At 39.7% G+C, this 21,558-nt stretch overlaps 1 protein-coding gene across 6 annotated transcripts in view; it reads left to right on the forward strand.

Moving 5' to 3' along the window:
- Positions 1-21,558, forward strand: part of Magi2 (membrane associated guanylate kinase, WW and PDZ domain containing 2) — a 1,413,820-nt gene that overhangs the window by 1,357,694 nt on the left and 34,568 nt on the right. For 2 of the 6 annotated variants that reach the window (XM_074064891.1, XM_074064890.1), the window contains one exon: positions 5,533-5,621. The exons of 3 other annotated variants lie outside the window; for them this stretch is intronic. In XM_074064891.1, the coding sequence (XP_073920992.1) occupies positions 5,533-5,621 (89 nt within the window). Of the gene's footprint in view, positions 1-5,510; positions 5,622-21,558 lie in introns of all 6 variants that reach the window. One more of the 6 variants, XM_074064892.1, reaches the window with a different exon arrangement.

Genomic DNA, 21,558 nt, shown 5'->3' on the forward strand with positions numbered 1-21,558 from the left:
TGGCAGACTCAAATGGAGTATTCCCCTTGGTAACATTTGCCATTCAAAAGTGTTCAAAATAAAGTAGATATGCTTTCCAATGGTGGTTGGTGCTCTGGCCTGCTTATTCTCTTAAAAAGCAACAGGCCAGGTAGGTCTTTATGCATAGACCACTGAAGAGAGTCCAGTTGTCCGTGGGAGTCTCCACAGTCTTTAGAAGGCCAGCAGGGTTCAAAGGGAGGAAGCAGAAGTCTCACAATCTGAACAGTGCAGTCAGAACCATCAAATACTCAATACGAGGGCAAGAAATAGCCAACCTGTAAATTATACTGCGTCCTACACTCCCATTTTCAAAGCGAATTATGTCCTTAATAGGTTTTGACTTGATTACTGTCCCTTGGTAAATGAAGTTATTTACATTTTATAAGTACAATAAAAATGCCGTAAGTAGAGAATCTGCCTTGCTAGCACAGCTGAAGAAATGAATGGGCCAAAGAGTTGTTGAGTTAAAAGTCTCCCTTTAATTTGTAAATTAAAATGACTTAGAACAACCTTATCAGAGTACCAGTTTAAACAGAACTGGTCCTTACTTAGATGGGAATAAGCAATGATTGTTTATTCTTCCTAATAAAATACACTGGCAAGTAAACATCCTAAGCATGCCCTTGTAATCTTATTTATATTATTTGATCGGCAATTCCTTTCTTCCCTCTGATCATTCAAAGATAAACTCCTGACAATATGCCCTACCAAATATCCTATATGGAACAGATTCTGGGATTAACATCACTAATTAATGTAATTAGTATTTCCTCAACTAAGCCAAGATTTACTAAACACCTACTACGTGTGTGACACTTTGCAGGCTCTGAAGGTAAAATACATTCTTGGCCCTCAGTGAAATGACAATTAATAATGAGGACATGTATAACAACTGTGTCTAACAGTGTGGTGACTAAGGAAAATGCCTCAGAGGAAAAAATTAAAATGGGTTTTATTAATTATTCAGAGAACTTAATAAGTTCTTCTAGAATGCTAAGAATTCTTCAAGAGCACTTGGCATCCTCAGTTCGTTAAGCATTTCCTTTGTAATATTTAACCTAATAATTTCTACTCATTCTAAAGAAAGGACTTGCTGAGTGTGACTGAATCTCTACTTAGCCCTTATCTGAATTATAAATTCCAAGTTAGCGGCTAGAAGTTTATCTGACAAATTTGCTACTCATGACTCTCCGCCTATCACTGCAAGCCAGGTCTGGAAGCCCTCAGTACTGTCACCTGTGCCCCGGGGCTGTATCTAGTGTGCTGATACGCCTCATAAGAAAAGCCAGAGGGACAGCCATCATTGCCCTGTTCCCCTCCTCAGAGACCACGTGCATTGGAGCTGTAAGTGGCTCCATGGCCTTTGCACGAATTTACCTGTCTTTCAGTAGGGCAAAAGTAGCTTGCCTCAATAATAAATTCCGAAATTTAATTTCACCTTTTGACATTCACATTTGAGCGTATCTTCCTTTTACATGAGAGGTTCCACAAATCACTCAAGAACTCCTTCTGCCGAGTTAGAGAAAATGACAAAGTACCAGGCTGCCAGACAGAGCCCTAGCAGAATCATATAGACAAGAAGTTTCTTCTTCCTGTGAGAAGTCTCAAGACTGCTCTCTGCAGTCTTTAGGCAGCCCCAGGAAATTCTGTAACCATAAAATGCACAGTGTGCTCCTGTGTCATGGAGCCAGAGGCAGGGGCTTGCTTAAGAACACCCAACTCTGAAACTCTTTTTCCTGGTCTTCATTCTGTCAAAGCTCAGGCATTATTTTAAGTGTTTTGAGTGTAAGAATCAAATCCCATTTGTTTACATTGTTTTATTGAAAACCATGGATTATGATACTATTTCTTCTTGCATATTCTACGTGATTTCCAACATGTATTTTTTTTCAATCTTTAAGGATATGTTAAGTGACACATAACCACCACCTACAAGTCCTCACTTGTTAGGTATTTAAGACTCTAGTAAAATATTTCACACCACGTAGTAACCCAAAATGAACAAAAAACACATTTAGTTCTTAAGGTCCAGCTTCCTCAATTCCTAAACATTTCTTTTTGAAACGAGTTCACATATGTGTCTTGGAAAAACATAAAGATTCCTGCTCCCTCAGTAGCCCATTCTGGAAAGTCATATTTTAGGATCTAATAGGAACATTGACTTCCTTGCCCCACATAAAACTGAGCTTACCCACAGGCGCCACTATAAATAAAAGTCCAGAAACAGCAAGTTTCTAGTGGAAACACTGGTAAATAGTGCAAAAGTATGGAATGGACCTCAGAGTAGTCACAAATTCAAGAGAACGTTTGTTACATGGCAGAAAAGTAGCAGATGTAGGGTGGAAACCAAGGGTGGCGGGACAGTATTAAATATGGAGACTCAGAAAACATATGATTCTGAAAAGGGATAAAAAATAATACTTCTTTAAAAGGAATCAGAAGTACTTTCTCTGTCTCTCTGTCTCTCTCTGTTTCTCTCTCTCTCTCTCTCTCTCTCTCTCACACACACACACACACAAACACACCAATTTTAGAGCAATGATTCAGCCTTTGAAATGCACAGGTACCTGTGCTCCTCTCACACTTAACAACCCCTCTGGAAATGCTGAAGGAGTCCATTGGACCCTGGACTCTGTATTTTTTAAGTACTAACCCAGCAAATTCAGAGACTTTCATGCTCTGGAGATTTCTGGATTTCTGACTCCCAACTCCGATGTAAGAAGGAGTGTCTCTCCTCATCTAAGACTTGCAGCCATTGCAGTTTACTAAAAGAAAGGAAACTGAGCCTCTTCCTTCCATCATTCTCCCACTCTCCATCCCTGCTTTTTTGATAATCTGAGCATGGTTTCCCCTCTCCTCCTTGTGGAGAACCCACCCTGGGTTCACAGCTCAAGAGTATTGATTCAAGATAAGCTTCTAGCGCCTCAGCTAGGCCCAAGCTAGTGCCACATGCCCAGGCTGTTTCTCCCACTGTCTAAGTTTCTCTTGTCTCGAAATAGAGACATTACAGAAAAGGTTTTGATCCTATGAAAGAGTTTGCCAGTGAAACCTGCTGTCCGGGTTCTCAAAGCAAAGTCCAGAATCTGAAGACACATTCTTGGTAGATCCAACAAACACCAAGTCTCCAAAGTATCGCTTCAGAGGTGCCCACGCCCAGTGCCCTGCCTTGGTCTTCCCAAACCCAGTAACTCACTAGCTACAATTTTTAAACTCAAGCACTATAAACCTTTCATTTCTAGGTGAAGAAATGGTGAGTCTATAAAGCCAACTTTTTATTACTTCATTTTTAAAATATTTAGGTACACAGTGTATTTGAGAAAAAGGTACAGATATTTCCCACATACCCCCTTACCCACACACGCACAGCCTAATCAATATGCCTCATCACAGTGGTACATGTGTTAAAAATGCTGATCTGCGTTACACACCATCGTCTGCATTAGGGTTCCTTCTCAGTGTCGTACAGTCCATGGGTTTGCACGAATGTACAATGACATGTACACTTCATTGTGGTATCATACAGCATCAAGCACATTCATCCCCACCTTGCCTCTAACTCCTGGAGCTACTGGTCTTTTCACTATCTCCATGTTTTTGCAATAAGACTTGATTTTTGTCAGACATTCTGCATATAACCTTTCTCAACGTTAGTATTGCTTTCATGTCCTGTTCTGACACACAAAAAAAAAACTCCTGATGTTTTCTTTTTTTAACTGAAAAAAGGGACCAAAGATAACATCCTGTAATACCCTACTTTAGGTTTGAATTACATGGTTTAATTGTAACAAAATTCTCTAAGGTTTGAAAATCACACATTCTTCAGTGGGCTATTTGGTCTCAAAAGATTATAATGGAAAAACATACACTTAGTCCAGACTAGATAGCTGCTGACTAAAACGTGGCTATCTGCTTACAGAGTCACCTGCTTTACATTGCTGTAGAAAGGTCTCTGGTCTTTTCAGGGTATACAGACACTGATTCACAGTGACCATGACCTCATCAGAATGCTGGGTTTTAGGAGTGGACATACACACTCATAACGTGTGTACCAAGCGTGCCTCACACAGTGTGCAACTCTCTGCTTCTCACATTTCACTGAAGTTTCTATTCAACAGTGTACTTGCACCATGTTCTGGGTCCCTTCATTTCCCCTTCTGGGCCTGCAGTTTCCTAGCACATGCATTTTCAATTCCAGTAAAGGCCATGTTTAAAGCCATGTTTCAATGAGAGCTTTCTCTGTGGGACACTAAAACAGCTTGATCATTTTCGCACAAAATTACTTGCATCTTGGCAGGGCTGAATGGTAAACTCAATTAATAAATCCTGAAATTTAATTTCCACTTGTGACATTCATTGTGAAGCATTCACTTCCTTACCACAGAGAGGTTCTATTTTCCATTTAACCTGAGGTGTTAGGTCTCCCTCTGTACTCTTCCTTCCCTCAGACAGACACATGCTAGCAAAAACGCCCCCGCTGGCATTATCTGACATCAGCACGGAGTCCCAGTCCATTCTGTGCATTGAAGCCACATACACAGACCAAGAATGGAGCACATTGGGCATGTGCGAGCATCATCTGTGTGCAGAGGGAACCAGGCCTCAGTATGTCTGAACTGCATTGAGTGAATTCTTCTAATAAAACTGACCTGGCAAAGGGCGCATCCCCTTTCCTTCACACTGTGTAAGCAGAAAACACAGAGGCAGGTATTCGGGGCCTGCCATTACCTCTCCTAGAGGGCTTGTCTCTTGGGGATTATTGACACTGATATTCCAGAATTTATACTATCCATAATTGCATAGGTAAAGAACTGTAGCCCATCAGCTGAAGTACATATAGGCCCTGAGGTTATCGGGTGGTTCATCCAATGCTAAGAGGTTGGTTTCAAAGCACTGCTCGTGGCCAGGGAGTAGCAGAGTGAAACAGGCAAGATATTGGTGCAGGTTTTTTTTTGCACTTTTTCCAGGAAGCAATTACATCCAGAAAGTCAACTGTGAACTTTGAATATAAATAAGCACTGTGTTAGAAGTGAAGGGGTCTATAAGAATTTATGAGATTATTAGAGAAAATATAAATAGAAACATGCGGACATCGTGTCTTTATTTAAAAATTTTTTTAATTTTAGAAATGATTACTGTGACTGATTCTCAAATGACAGCTGATATCACTAAAACATCCCATTATTATGAGAAAATTTTATAAGAATTCTGATATTACTATTTCAAATTTTATTGATATTTGTGCCTCCCTAAAAGCACCTCAGGATGCCCTCAATATTTTGAGAAAAATCTACTTCTGAAATGCACATATAGCTCAGTCTTTCACTAATTTCACTTGTTGCATGCTCGATAGGGTTAGCTGTGCTTAGTCTTTATTCTTACTACCTAGATAATTTTTATTCAACTGCTCTAAACATACTAAGCAATCTTGACTCTAACAGTAATAATATATCTTTGTCACTGGTTCTGTTAATTCTAATGATTGGTCCTAGGCTGTTCCTCCCCTTCCTTTAGGAATGGTACCTTCCAGTCTCTCCATGTGCATGAAAAGTGACAAGCATGGGTCCCCATATTTCTACTTATTGGGCCACCCTAAAGACACGGTTTGTAAAATCTGCATGAATATTATCTTTCTCTAATAAGCCTTGTTTTTGCCTATGTTTTTAACTGATGTATAATGCTTTCTCTTTCATAGTAGCTTATCTAATTACTGCTAGTGTTTTGAAAAATGTTTATAGCAAAGACCTTACAAGAGAGAAAGATAGGGTTTGTGGGTTCATGAGAATTTGAGACACATAACATTCTACGAGGACCAGCCCAGCATAGCCCCAGCAGGAAGAAAGGCAAACAGGGGCAATACCAGCTGAATTCGGCCCTAAACTCTTCAAAAAATAAACCCTCCCTGGGCTTCCAGGTGGATATTTGAATTTAGTTCCTCTCAGCCCAAGTTTGGACAACGCCAGCCTAAACCACCTTTTTTGTACCAAATAGAAAGAGAGCCACAATCAGCAGACATTGCAGCACTAGGAACTCTGAACTGCTCCTGGCATCATGGGTATTTCCCAGCCTGCTTTGTGGCAGGTATCTAGTCAAGACTGGATCTTCTCATCTTCCTTCCTCCATACTCAGTGATGTACTAAGTTTAAGGAGAATTGTTTTTCTAAAAAGAGCCCATTTGTGACTTTTTAAAACAGTAGCTTTATTGTTTTTGTTTTAAAACAATAGCTTTATATACAGATTATCCCCCATTATTTCAAAATGAATATTCTTGGCCATTTGCTATATTTTAATTTAATGTTTGGTTAAAACAAAATTCTTAAGGAAAGAGAAGGTATCCTACACCTAAGTAAACAGGATGTAGAAGGTGGCCTTGCAAGTATGGTTCAAACAAATTTTGCCTTTCAAATATATCCCTAGAGTAGCTCACATTTCCACTTTCAAGTCCTACAGAGGCATGTGGCTACTACAACAATTTAACTGGACTGGGATTTTAAAATGTCAGTTTGGCTTTTTAGCAGAAACTAAAACCCATGCTCAGACACCACAGTTAACCAAGTAAGTGTGAATCAAACTGACACACGCCTCAGTTCTGGCTTGCTTCTGCCCCACTCACACGGCCACAGCATGACTGAACATCTCTCAGCCAAATTCTTTTAAGTCAGCTCTCTGAATCTTTTCTAATACATATTTACCAATTGTAAATGATCTTGTTAATTCCCATCCAAGATTGATTTAAATTTAACATGAAAGACAGTATTATTCACTAAAGTGAATTATTTAATTGGCCTACTGCTAAACATTTCCTTTTCGAAGAGTTTTATGCTAATATAAATATCTTCACATACACACTGTCACCCTCATTCCTTGAAGATGTCTACAAAAACCAGTTTTAAATGTATCATTTCTCTAAAGTGTCTATCTCTCAAGGATCACTTATCAAGGGAAAGCTAAGTCAGAGCATAAAGGATAAAGCTGCGATGTGCTAGAAAGATAGAAAGCCATGGAATAATTACTGAGGACATCTAGCCCAGTGACTAGAGATATGAATTTCTGTTTCTAACAGATGAAAGTTCTATTCTCACTGTATAATTTACTTTACTCTGTAATCCATGGGGATGAAGAAGCTTGAATCAATTTACATAAACCACTAACTTTAAAAAAACAAAAACAAAAACAAAAAAACGAAGAAGAAAAGAAAGAAAGGACTCTGGTTTCAGTTCAGTTCCACAAATCTATCAAGTGTGACCCCAGGCACCTGGGTCAGTGCCAGGGACTGACCAGGTTTGCCACGTATATTCATAGGTTAGGAGGGGAAACAGGGAGAAAATCAGGAAATGAAGCCAACATGCAAAAGAACTCTGAGTAGGTAGCGTAACAAATCTGCCTGCAGAGTTACAGAACACTCTGCCTAGGAGGCCTTGAGTGATAAGTATGATTTCACCTGAGTGAATGACAGGTAAGGCCATTTCCTCGCAGAGGCACAGATAATACAAAGTCAAGGACACATGTTCAAAACAGATACAACATGGACTTCGAAAGAGAGATGGACAAAATGAAAGAGGAACTCAATTTTTTAAATCTTCTGGCTAAGAGTTTTTTTTAAAAAAGGCCTTTGGGTCTGGGGTGCAGCTTAGCAATAACCACATGCTTGATATGCACAAGCTCCTTGGTTCAATCCCCAGCACCAAGAAAAAAAGGAAAGAAAAAAAAACACCTTTCTATGTCAAGCAAAAGAATTCAAAGTTTACATTGTTAGATGTCATCAAAAAAGGTTTAACATGTATTTGGAAATATACCTCAGTAATATTTAAGATGGGCTTTTTAGGAAAATGCAAGCAGTTACAATATGACAGCAAAAGTTGAGGTAAATGACACAAAGTCCAGGAGTGAAGGAGAAGGAGAGGTAGGTGGATGAAAGACAATTTTCATTGTTAGTTTTGAGGCTTATTGACTTTCAGGTGTCTGAAGGACACTTAAACAAGACAGCCAAGAAACTGGGTGCTGAGTTCAGCACTCAGGAGGTAGAAGCAGAGCGTGTGGGGAGTCCTGGAGAGAACAAACAGATTCCACAGTGGACATGGGCTCCCCAGAGAGACCATACATGGACAGGGAATTCTCATGTCAGTTCCATGTGCAAAGTAGAGGTTGATGAAGGTCTGGAGAGGGCCTTGTCACTGGACCAGGGCCTGTTCTGCCTGCCACACACTAATCACTATCACAACGAGTTAACCAAAGAGAGCTTATTCTGCCAACCATGGAGGGACACCCTGATCTCAAATGTACCTTCCGATGGTAGAGTTTGGGGATATGTATGGGATGAAGCAGCGGCATGATTTGAGGTGTGGGGAAAGATGGTTGAAGGAGAAGTGGTCTGCACGTGTGTAATAGATCGTCACAGCTCTTCGTGAGACACAGGTTCAGAAAATGGCAGCATTAGCATGGTCTGATGGTGGAATTTTCAGCCTTCTGACATCAAAAGGTCACCCATCAGCCACTTACACAGGTCCACATGAAGGGTTTTAGCAAAAGTGTCCTTCAAGTTCCTATAAAGTAGTGTAGGCAACTGTTATTAAAACACACTCAGAGGAGTTATCTACAGTAAGGCAGCAGGTGAGCTCCAAACTTAGTTATTTCTTTAAAGTCAACTAAGGTAAGGAACTAAAAGTAAGGGGAGAAAGAGGGTTTATCCAGGTTTTCTCTTGATTTCAGCAATCTGAAAGGCAGGAAGAGAAGAGAAGAGTCATATGAAAGCCAGATACAGGGTTTAGGGGAATCTGAAGGAATAAATGTCTACTTTCTAGATGAAAAAATATCTGCTCCACCATGATACCAGCTGGGAAGAAAACCAGAGGAGGATTGGGGAAGGCTGGGGTCTAAAACCATGCTTTCCTGCCTGGTTTAGCCCAATGCCAGACACATAGCAGTCAAGAAATGATAGTTATTATAAAGTCTGATTGTGGGAAATGGCCTGTGCCTGCAATCCACGGACATCACCGAGGACTTTTCCCACACAATGCCCCCACATTTGAGCCAGTGAGGGACCCCCCTCAGCATGGATATCCACTGTGATAACTGGGGCTTCTACTCAGCTCTACTCGAGGTAGGGCAGATCCTGGTTTTCTGGTTTGTTTTTTCAGAGGGCAGATATGGTCAGAGTACAAATTATGAATAAAACACCATTTCTGTAGTAAAGGAACTCTCTCTGTGGGGAATGTTTAAGAAAACACTCTTTAATTATACTCTTGTTGAAGTCATGTATTATGTTACTTTCCTGACTTAGTGTTTCAAGCACATTCTGCTTCATTTCTCTCTTCCCACAACATGCTGCGTTTTGAAATCTGAAATTCATTAAGGATTTTTTTAAGTGGAACTGTCCCCTCAAAAGATCACTAGCCTCACCAAGGTACCAAAATCCCACAACTGATTCAGTTCTTCGGCCCTCAGAACTCTTATAACGTTAACAGTACTGCTAAGAACACCAGCTGGTTTTCTCTCACCTTTTGGCTCCTCCAGGCTCTCCAGCTCTCCTTTTCCTCTCCTTCAGAATTTCATCTGCCCTCCTTGTTCCACCTGTCACCACTGTGCAAGGATCTTGTTGTCTGTTTTGTAATCTCTTCCTTAATTCCACAGCTTCACCCCAAGAATTCAAGTGCCTGCTGTACATTTCTATCCAGATAACCCACACTTATGTATTCAAAATTGTCTTCCTGTCCTTGCCTCCTGAAATACTCATCTTCTTGAATCCCCTTTTAGTTAAAGGCCCATCAGCCTTCCTAGTTGCCTGGCTCAAAACCATCTTAACTGACTTCCCCATACGTACAGTATAATATATAATATAATATACAGTATAATATAGTATAATATAATATACATATAGTGAGTTCCCAAACTTATCAGCCCTCCCCTCCATCCCTATGGTCATTCTTCCCCACTCAGGCCCTCATCCCTGGATTAAGTAACTTCTGCCTGTGATCTGTACTGCCGTGCACAATTGCCTCTGCTCATTAAGACCACAACAATTGTTCTAAAAAACTCTCCCACTAAAAATCCTTTTCCAAGAGTATAATAAAGCATGAACAATATGGAAATACATAACATCTTTGCAGGTAGAGGATACAATACGTATTAAAAGCTATTGAAAAATGGGGGGTGGAAGGGAAGGGATAAGGGAGAGTAATGGAGGGGCTGAACTGACCAAGGTAAAGTGTACTCACAGTGGGGACACATTGAGAAACCCCTTTAAACATTGACTTAAATATTAATAATGAGAAACAGGACTGCAAAATAGGTGCAGTGTATGGAAGGTACTGGTGAGAGGGAGGGTAAATGGAGGAGAAGAAGGTGAGGGAATATGGCCGACGGGCTTCATATACATATATGAAATGAACAATGAAACCTCTTACAATTGCTTTAAGTGGATCAGGAAGGGTTAGGAGGGAGATGGTGGGAGCGATCTAACCAATGTACAATGTTAGCCTATTCGGAACTGTCACAATGAATTCCCCCTATATAATATCCTAATAAGATTTTTTTAAATCTTTTTCCAAAGCTAAAAGAAGAACCTTAGATGAGTCCCCAATACCATCCATGATTTGGGCCCATTTTGGTATTCAATCTTATCTCTTATCTCCCACAATATCCTAATATATGCCTGTGCTTCAGCTACCTTAGAACACTTGTTATTGTCTTATATTCCCACCTTCCTGCTTAGGAATATACTGTCTCTTATCCTAGAAAACCATTTCTCTAAACTTGTCCTCCAGGACTCAGTTCAAAAGCTTCCTCCTCCACGAGCCTTTCCTTCCCCCAAGTCTCCCAATCAAAAGGAACCTCTCGGGCCTCTGAAGTCCTACAGTCTTCACACACCTCTCCTTTTCTCGCTCACTCTGTGTCCACATACACTGTGTGTCATTCATACTGATATTAACCTAGGTTTTTAATATAGCACTTTGCAATTTAAGGAGAACCAAATAAGTGAATGAATAAACATCTCGCAGCATTGCAAAATCATCATTTTGAAAGAAAAATCTCAATGTAGGCTTCCATTCAGATAGTTGTAGAAGCCAAAGGATTGGTGTCCTCAATTTCCAGTGACCCTCTCAACCTAATCCAGAAGTAGAAGGTGGTTTTGTTTGCTTTCTTAAAATAAATTCCTACCTATCCACTTATTTTAGTGTACGGTATCTCTTTGTATCAAAAGTCAAGTGAAGGAAAGCTGGCTAGTTGAATGTTCCAGGTAATTGTTCTGGTTCATCTAAGTTTTATTGTTTCTATAAAGCCTTTTCCCTCAGAGTAGAGTTGTGACTGTATAGCAGCATAGACAGTAGTTCAGCATGTCAGAGTTGCTTCTTTTTTTTTTCTTTCTAAGTAAGCTGATTTTCTTTTTTATTAGTGTTAATCTTACCAAGGGATTTCACGTTCATATTCCCATACATGCATATAACGTACTTTGATCAAATTCACCCCTATATCACTCTTTCTTAACCCTTTTCCTTCTCCCCCTTGTTTTTAGTGGGCTTCATTATGCTATTTTCATACATATATATAATGTATTTTAGCCATATTCATCCCCTACACACTCTCCTTTCCCCCTCCCTACTCCTGCTAGTCCCCACCCCCAACAGTCCCCCTTTATAATCATGTCATATATTTTAAGTCAAGATTCTGCATATGATTGAAAAACATGTGATATTTGTCTTTATGATCTTGGCTTATTTCACTCAACATGGTAATCTCCAGTTTCATCCATTTTCCCACAAATGACAGGAACTTAATTCTTCTTTATGACTGAATAATACTCCATTGTGTAAATGTCTCATGTTTTCTTTATTCACCCGTTTTGGGGAACCTAGCTTCGTTCCTTAGCTTGGCTATTGTGAAGAGTGTTGAGATAAACACAGGGGTGCAAGTATTTCTCTTGTATATTGACTTACAGATAACGTGCTTGGATATATGGGATAGCAGGATGTCATGGAAGTTCTGTTTTTAGAACCATACTGATTTCCACAGTTGATGCACTAATTCACATTAACACCAACAGTGGATGGGGGTTCCTCCTTCCACCACCCCCACCAGCATCGGTTATTGTTTGTTTTTTTGATAATTGCCATTCTGACTAGAGTGAGATGGAATCTCGGTGTTGTTTTGATTTATATTTCCATTGTGGTTAAGGATATTGACATTTCTTCACGTAGTAATTTGCCATTTGTACTTCTTTTGAGAACTGTCCTAATTTTTTGGCCCACTATTAATTGGATTATTTGTTCTTTTGGTGTTTAATCTTTTATTAGTGTATAATAATTGTACAAAGGGTATACTGTGGTATTTCCGTACATCTATACATTGTACCTTAATCAAATCAACTACCTCTCTTGCTCTTTTTCTCTGTCCCCCTGCCCCTTCTATTTTTAACGGTTGTTAATAGGTTTCATTTTGTCAGGATCATACATCATAATGTACCTCAATATTATTCACCCCATCATCCTCTATTCCTCTTCCCTTCTCTCTCATCCCCCACAGCCTTCTCACATTTATGTTCATGTTGCATAGATGTCCATTCTGTGGGTTGTGTCTTCATTCTGATAATTATTTCCTTTAAAGTGCAGAAGATCTTTAATTTGATGCAATCCCTCTAGTCAATTCTGGCCCTTATTTCCTGAGCAATTGGCGTCCTATTCAGAAAGGCATAGCCTATACTTTTAAGTGTTTTCCCAAATTTTTCCCATATTTATTTCAATGTTTCAGATCTTACAGTAAGTTTTTTATTTGATTCATTCTGAATTAAATTTTCTACAGGGTGAAAGATAAGGATCTAGTTTCACTTTTCTGCATGTGGATACTTAGTTTTCCCAGCATCATTTGCTGAAGAGGCTATCTTCAATATAAGTTTTTGGCTCCTTCATCAAAAACCAGATGGCTGTCTACATGGGCTTATTTCTGGGTCTTCTATTCTATCCCACTTAAATACATGTCTGTTTTTGTGCCAGTTCCATACTAGTTTTGTTAATATGATCTGTAGTACAACTTGAAGTCAGGTATTGTGATACCCCCAGCATTACTCTTTTTGCTCAGGATTGCTTTGGCTATTCAGGCTCTTTTATACTTCCTGTATGAATTTCAGGATTGGCTTTTCTATTTCTTTGAAAGATGGCATTAGGATTTGGATGAGGATTGTACTGAATCTATAAATTAATTGCTTTGGGTAGTACAGCCATTTTTGCAATATTAATTCTGCCAGTCCATGAACATGGGACATCTTTCCATCTTACAGTGCTTTCTTCAGTTTCTTCAATGTTTTATAGTTTTCAATGTAGAGGTCCTTCACCTCCTTAGTTAAGTTTATTCCTAGTTTTGGGTTTTTTTGAGGCTGCTGTAAATGGAATTTTTCTGTTGATCTCTTTCTCAGCTTGTTCATCATTGGTGTATAGAAAAGCTACTGCCTTTTGTATGTTGATTTTTGTATCCTAAAGTTTTTCCAAAAATGTTTATCAGCTCTGTTTTTGGTGGAGTCTTGGTTTCATTTTTTTATTGACACATGTTAAATTGTATGCAGTAAAGGGTTTCAACATGACATTTCCATACATGCGTATAATGATTTTATTCACCCAGATTTGCTCTGAGCCACAAAAATGCTATGTGTAGCTCAGTTTCCTGGAGATTTGGAGCAGCTGGGACTTGTGGGAGAGGAGCTGGGGCTAAATCAGTCTTGTGGCAGTCAGTGCCCTCCTTCCTGCTTGGAGAAGGAGCCACCACAAAAGTTCTCCAAGATCCCTTCTACCCTCCTGGTCTACACCTGAGTTTACCTCTGTGTATCAGCCACTGTTTGATGCTACGGAATTACAAGGGGAGAACATGCATTGCCCCCACCCCAGGATCTCTCAATCCCACTAAAGGGCCAACAATACTTCCTTGGAACAAGATGGTACAATAAGAATGATAGCAGAGTTTCAGATGAGAGAAGGAAATAATGACCAGAGAGTTGAACAGGGCTCCTTGGAAGAAGGGGGTCTTGCAATACCCTTGAAAAACTGTTGAGTTTAGGCTGTACAGAGAGGAAGGCAAAGGGGTCTACCAGCCAAAGTGAATACAGAATATTGTGAGAGGTTTTTGGAGAAGGTTTCCAATGCTAGCTACCATGAGGATCACCAGAGTATTTCATAATTGAAACAGAAAGACTCCTCCCAAAATCAATTAAATCCAAATGGGTGGGGAGGAGCTGCAGGCAAAGGTTAATATAATAGGCAGCCAGAGCTGGGAACACTGGCCTAGAGGTGGTCAAAGAGCTAGTTTAGTAATCTAGGAAATGCAGGAATGGGGTCTCAAGGTACTGAGGAGAGAGTTGACAACACTGAGAGCCTTGAAATAAGACCACACTTAGTGAGTTATAAGTAAAGGAAATAAGAATTTAAAAATGTTCCCAGGTTAGACCCTGAATATTCTGAAAAATGGCAAAGCCATTTTCAGAAAAACAGAAAAATTCATAAAGGATGCTGTAAAATAGTTCAGAGGCTTTTCAAGTGGTCCTAGCTTCTACTGATGTCAGTTTTCTCAACTATGAAAGTTATGGTTCCATTACATGACCCTTAGTTCCTGTCAAATGCTAGCATTGAGAGTGGTATGAGGGAACTAATCCAAGGGCAAGAGAAGACATGGAATTTTAAGATGGGTGTGGACAATCATGGTCCACAGCAAGCACACGCGGCATGTGTGCACAAGCAGCACGCAAAACTGAAAGGGCAGATGGGGTCCCCAGGGAAGGGCACAGAAAACGAGGGGCAAGATGAGGCTACTTTCTCCCATAACTCCACATTAATGTATGCATAGGATCGTTTTAATAGGACCACTTGGAATTGCTTTTGTACACTGAGTTTTTCTATTCTTTTTTTAAATTTACTTTTAGTGTTTTAGGGTTTTTTGGTTTTGTTTAGGGAAGTCATTGGTTTTGGTTTTTTGAGACAGTCTGTATACCCCAGACTGACCTCAAACTTGTGATCCTCCTGCCTCAACTCCCATGCTGGGATTATTGATATGTGCCACCAAGCCCTCCTTGTATTTTTAACTGACATATAAAAATTGTACAGACTAATGGAGTGTCATATAATGTTCCATACATGTATATACTGCATAGTGTTTAAATGGGGTTCAACATATGTATCTTGAACATTTATCATTTCTTTATACAAAAACTTTCAAAATCCTTACCTATAGCTTTTTGCAATATTCATTATATTCTTGATGTCTATGTGGTGTCTATAGTCACCATCCTGCTCAGTAACACTCCAGAACTTCTTGCTTCTCATTCTAATTTAGTACCCATTGACCACCCTTTCCCCACCCCCAAGCCTCCCCCGCTTCTGATAACCACCATTCTACTCCCAACATATGAGTGAGTGCTTGTCTTTCTGTGCCTGACTTACTCCATTTAACATAACAACCTCCAGTTCTATCCATATTGTACAAATGAAAGGATTCCATTCTTTTTCGTGACTGAATAGGATTTCATTGTGTACATGTACACTTTTGCTTTCTCCATTCATCAGTTAATGGACACTTAGGCTGTTTCCGTTTCTTGGCTACTTTCAATAGTGCTACAATACACATAGGAGTGTAACTGTCTTTCCAAAATACTGATTTCCTTCCCTGTGGCTATATATCCAGTAGTAGGACTGCTGGATCATATGTACATTCTATTTTTAAATTTCTGAGGGAACTCCCTTCTGTTTTCCATTATGGCTGTGCAAATTTACATTCCCACACAGTGTGGGGGGACTCCCATTCTCCACATCCTTGCAGCTGTGCTACCTTTAGCCTTTCTGATAACAACCATTCATTAAGATGGGGTCTGGCTAACTTTTTGCCTGGGCTGGTCTCAAACAGAAATTTTCCCCATCTCTGTCTTCTGAGTAACTAAGATTACAAGCATGAGCCAGTCTACCTGGCCCTCTCCTTCATTTCTAAGGGATAACTTTGCTGGACACAATATTTTAAGATGAGAGTTTTTTTCATTGATGTACTGTGAACTCTCTCCTGGCCTGTAAGGTTTCTGCTGAGATGTTTACAGTCAGTGAATTGGGATGCCTCTATTTATTTTTCTTTACTCTTGCAACCTTGAGAGTCTCCTGTTTCTCTTTCACCTTTGGGAGCTTTGCTATAAGATGTCTTGGGGTAGACGTGGTTGAGTTACACTTGACTGGAGGCCTTTGACTTTCCTCCACATAGATGCATGCATCATTTTCCAGGAAAGTTTTCTGTTATTATTTCTTTGAATAAGCTTTTTACCCCTTTGGCATTCCCAAGTCCTCCATGAGCCCCAGTAACCCAAATATTTGCTCTTTTACTACTGTCCCAAATGTCCTGTAACTTTTCTTTTGTGTGTTTTCAAGTAGCCTGTCCTTGAGTTCATTCTACTGTTTCATTCTTTCATTCTTCTGTTTGATCCATCCTGTGTTATTGCTCTCTATCACACTTCTTATTTTGCTGACTTAGTTTTTCAGATCAAGAATTTTTGTTAGAGTATTAAACATTTCTCTGTGTTTTCTCCAGGCTCATTGAGTTTTCTTAAAAAAGCATTTTAAATCCTCTGACAGTTGTCACATACAGACTACTGTCTTGTCGGTTCTGATACCTTCTTAGGCAAGGTTATAGATCAAAAAGCTCGTGATGCTTATTGGGATGTGACATTATCTCGATATTGAAGGATTAAGTACTTAGTCCAGTCTTGTTAATCTGGCTTTGTTCCTAACATGTCTTTCCAGAAATTTTAAGTAGGCTGCTTTTTTTTGAGCCTATGCTCATTTCCACTATTTCAGCACTAAGTAGCACCCAAGGCCAGACTTGCCACAAATTTGCTACTGTTGCCTTGTCACTGCTCCAGTAACAGAGGGCAATCCATGTCCAAATTTGTCCCACATACATTGTTGGAGTACTGCTCAGAAAAAATCAGGAAAGTACCTACAAAAGTAGTCTGCTCCCACATGCCTCTCTCCCCAGGGCCAGGCAACACTGATATCTCCATCCACAGTTGCCAGCCTGGGGTCAGGTACTCCAGGATTCTGCCCAGCTCTAGGCAACACCATAGATGGTTCAGTCCCAGACTCCTATGTCATGCTTATGGCCACCAATGCTATAAGCTGTGTCAAACCCTTAGTCCACAGCCTGCCAAGACCAGCTTGGTACTCTGGTAGGACCAAGACCCACACAGCTATGATTTGCCTATTGCTGAGGAGGATCTGTGACCCAAGACTCCTGCATCCAGGCACAGGTCATGCTATCTGGAATAAATGTTCAATAAGCTGGAGCCACCTGTCTTCCCTGGACTGGAGCCATTAAGATCTGTCTAGTGTGAGGTCTCACCAGCCCAGCACTGAGTTCTAAAGCAAGGTCTGGTATTACTATCCAAGAAAGTGGGGTCTTGCACCATGCTATATGCCCTGAAATTGAGATAGAGTTTGGTTCATTCCATGTGTATGGTATGCTGGTAGCAGTCATGGGATGTTGCCCAGTACTGAGTCAAGTCCAAGGCTATACTTTATTCTCCTTCCCTCTCCAACTCTGAACTGGGAAGCTCACACCTTTCTGCCACCTTCAATGCATCTTTTCATGTTGTTATACAAGAAGCAATCCCTTTTGTCTCTCACCCGATTTCCTCCATTCTTTTGAGTAGTTTGGTGCATGCATAGCAGTTCAACTTGAGGTGTCTGCAAGGAGACATAGCTGGAGGCTCTTACTCTGCAGTCAAAATAAAATGCTCCACCTCCTACATTGGGTTTTCTGGTGAATAATAGTCTCATGTTAACAAACTACCTTCCCAAAATATGGATTGGGTTTCTTTATAACTCATTATTAAATTCATACCATAGAGAAAACAAATAGCAGTGATTCTTTATTTCTCTTTATTTCAAAATGTTTCTTCTTTTCCTTCATATAAAATGCCAGAAGGGTAAAAAATTATGAAAATAAGTGAAATACATCTGTTCAGTTAGTTTTTTCCCATTACAGTCACCAATAGCTTATTAAACAATCAATACCTTTAGCTTGTTTTCAAAGTGAGTTATCAGTGATACAAGTCAAAAAAAAATCACTTCTTATTAAGAGTATCAGTGAAATATGTGATTGCATTTTGGTGGCCAAACACAACAAAACCATGTTCTAGTGTTCCTAATCCAAAGCCTCAGGGCAGCTAAAAGTTCTACCTAGAAACCCCCAGATGTGCTGTGATTGTTAAAAGACATAAACTGTTACCAAGATGCACAACATAATTTCACACAGTAGATGACTGCTATTAAACAAAGAAAAAGCCAGAAAGTAACAAACATCTTTCCTTTTTTTTTTTTGTTGCAAACCTCTTTTTTTTAACATAGTAAATTTAGTTTTACAAATAAGAATTACTGTAGATGTCAATTCAGCATAGCATTAGCAGACAGATGTTAACAGACTTGGTTTTAATATTTCTACATATATTACACAGTACATATATTGTAAAATCAAATTATCACTAATATTTTATACCCTCCAATTAACTCAGTGGAAAGCAACAAACAGAATCATGGTGTTAGAAGTGACCTTTGTGATTACTTGGTTCAAATTCCCACTTTCAAAGAAGAAAAAAACAAAACTTCAGCGAGGAAAAGTGACTTGTAGAAAGCCACACAGTGTGGATTGCAAGTCCATGAGCATCAAAGACGCCCAGGGCTGCATTACAGAATGGTATTGAACTTACAAACATCTTTTCTAAATTTATAAAGTGGTGCACTATGGAAACAATATAGAGAGTCCTCCAAAATTAAAAATAGGATTTGGGGCATGGCTTGAGTAGTAGAGTGCTTGCCTAGGAAGCACAAGATCCCAAATTCAATCTCCAGTACTGCAAAACCACAAATTATATATATCTATATATAGATATATACATACGCACACATTTAACATACCATCCAGCAATTCCACAGCTGGGCATCTACCCAAAAGACTTGATAAAAAGATCTCAAAAAGATAGTTGAACGCCCATGTTCATTATTCACAATAGCCAAGAGGTGGGAGCAACTTTAATGTCCATCCATGGATGACTCGGTTAAGATAATGTGGTACATACAACAGAGTATTATTTAGCCTTAAGAAGGAAATCCTGCATGTGCTACAACATAGGTCAACCTTGAGGACATTATGCTAAATGAAATCAGATAATTACAAAAAGACAAACACTGCATGGTCCCACTCACATAGCCTGAAAGTAGTCAAAGGCTTAGAAGCAGAAAGTTGAATGTGGTTGGGGCTAGCTGCAACAGGAGTTGGATTAGAGTTTCAGTTTTGCAAGATGAGAAAAGCTGTATAACACCACTGTACTATACACTTAAAAATGGATAAGATGGTAAATTTTGTTACATATTTTTACCAGTATAAAATAAAAGACACTGCCCCACAGACCACTAAAGAGAAAAGTGACTCTATATACATTAACACACAGCATATTCCCCACCTTCCAGCTTTGTTCTGCAAATTGTGCTGATGTTGGGGCAACACTCAGGACCCATAGACGAGAGGGGACAGGGTTCTTAAAAGCAGATCTGTGTGAGGGGGGTGTCATCAGTTCACTCTCCACCTCTGTCTTCTGCTTAGCTTCTGTTGCGTCTGCTGTTGGGCTCCTTGCCTTTGATTGATTTTGAAATGAGGACTCTACCAGCACAGTAAGGAAGGAGGGCTGCTCGTGCAGAAAGGGAGTTGTGGAATCTGGTGAGGTTCCAATGGTTTCCTCACTTAAGTTCCCTTCTAACCCACCTGAAGAAGTCACAATGGCTTCTTCAAGGCAGTAGCTCAGGTTCAGTGGGGAGGAGGAGCATCAATCGTCCTGCCAGCCCTCTAAGTAGAAGCTTGCAAAATAGACAAATGTTAATGGAGCACAATCCTGATTCCCACGGAAAAGCTCACTGACAGGAGAAAAGTGCTCCTATTCATCTTCATCGGGCACCTCAGAGGCAGCCTTCACTACTGGCAATGTAATGTCAACACATTGCTGGGTTACATAGTAGCACAAAAAGGATATGAAATCATGGCATTCTCACTGCCTTCTGTGACTTTGTTTCTTAGAGGAAAAAATAGTGTGTTATCATCTTACCTGTTTCACAGTTTTACAGCTACTGGGTCAATTTAGCAAGTGCCACTTTGCCCACATCCTCAAGCCTGGAAACCAATGGTGCCTTCACTCTGACCAAAAACATATGGCAAGGTCAGGCCCAGCCCTCCTGAGGGTTATGCTCTATTAGAAGGAAAAGGAAACAAGCACTCCTGTGAATGAAGGAGCTTAAAAATCATGTGGCATCAGAACATAGTACAGACTTGGGAACACAGTAGTTGGATGAGTGGGACGAGGGGGGGTGGTGTGAGGGGGTACTGGGGGCTATGGGGGTTAAAGAAAAAATTCCTACCTCTCTGGCCTGCACCCCAGCATAAAAACTGAACCCCTTAACTGCAGCATCTTTTGCTTATATTTATTATGCTAAACTGCTCCATTTTAATACTATGCATAAAGTGATTGCATTCTAAGAAAGAACTGTAATATCTAACTGGTAGACCTGGTTTCCTCCACTTAGGAAGAGTAGGTACAAAATGAACTGACTTCATAAAAGAAAGTGGTATTGAATCCAGCTGATTCTGAGGCAGATCTCATGGGAGTAGGAGTATGCTTGAAAATGTCAAAAAGCTAGGACTAAGCCTCTAATGCCTCACAGCAAGCTGTTAGTTCAGTTGGACGGCAGAACAGAACACAACAAAATCTCATTGATTATTTCTACTTCCACATCCCAGCAAAGAGTAAACAATTTTCAGCTGAATTTTTTTTCCACTTAGTCTTTTTCTTGCTCTTTCATTTAGTTTTTCCTTAGTCCACCCACTCCAGAAAATAGGCACTTCTACTTTGAAACAAGGAGAGAATACACAGGATGGTGGGGAGTCTCTGAAAGAAGGGGAAAAATGACCACAAACTTCTGCTTATTATGCCAGACTTCAGAGGAGAAAATCCACAAAAGAATTTCTATTTATCTGGAATTCCTGATTTAGAGGCCTTGGCCTCACTTTTTGACCTCCAAATACATATTTATCTCCATGACAGAAATTCAGAGGTCTGTTCTCTCCCCTTTGGAGCCAATCTGACCAGAGAAGGCCCCTCCCATGTCCATAGACCCCTTCTCTTCACCCACTGCTCTGATGGAGTTATCTGAAAAGCTAACATTCCAAAATGAACTCCTAGGATAGAAATAAAAGGCATATTTTAAGCATAAATTTTTTAAATGTTTCTAACATCATCCCACAGCTGTATTATTTCTCAAATGATGTCCTCCTGGGTTCCTTTTTAGATTAAATTTTACTTATTTTAACAAAATACTACATGTTATAGACAATTTCAAAACTAGCAAAGAAGTAAGGAAAAGAAGATTCTTTCTTTAAAACATAATCACTTTGTTTTGCAACCTGTTTCTTTTTTAATTTAACAGTACATTGAGACTGCTTTTCCATGATACTCGATCAGCTTCTATACATCATTTTTAATGA

The sequence above is a fragment of the Castor canadensis genome, chromosome 2 (assembly GCF_047511655.1).
Source record: "Castor canadensis chromosome 2, mCasCan1.hap1v2, whole genome shotgun sequence".
Taxonomy (NCBI): Eukaryota; Metazoa; Chordata; class Mammalia; order Rodentia; family Castoridae; genus Castor; species Castor canadensis.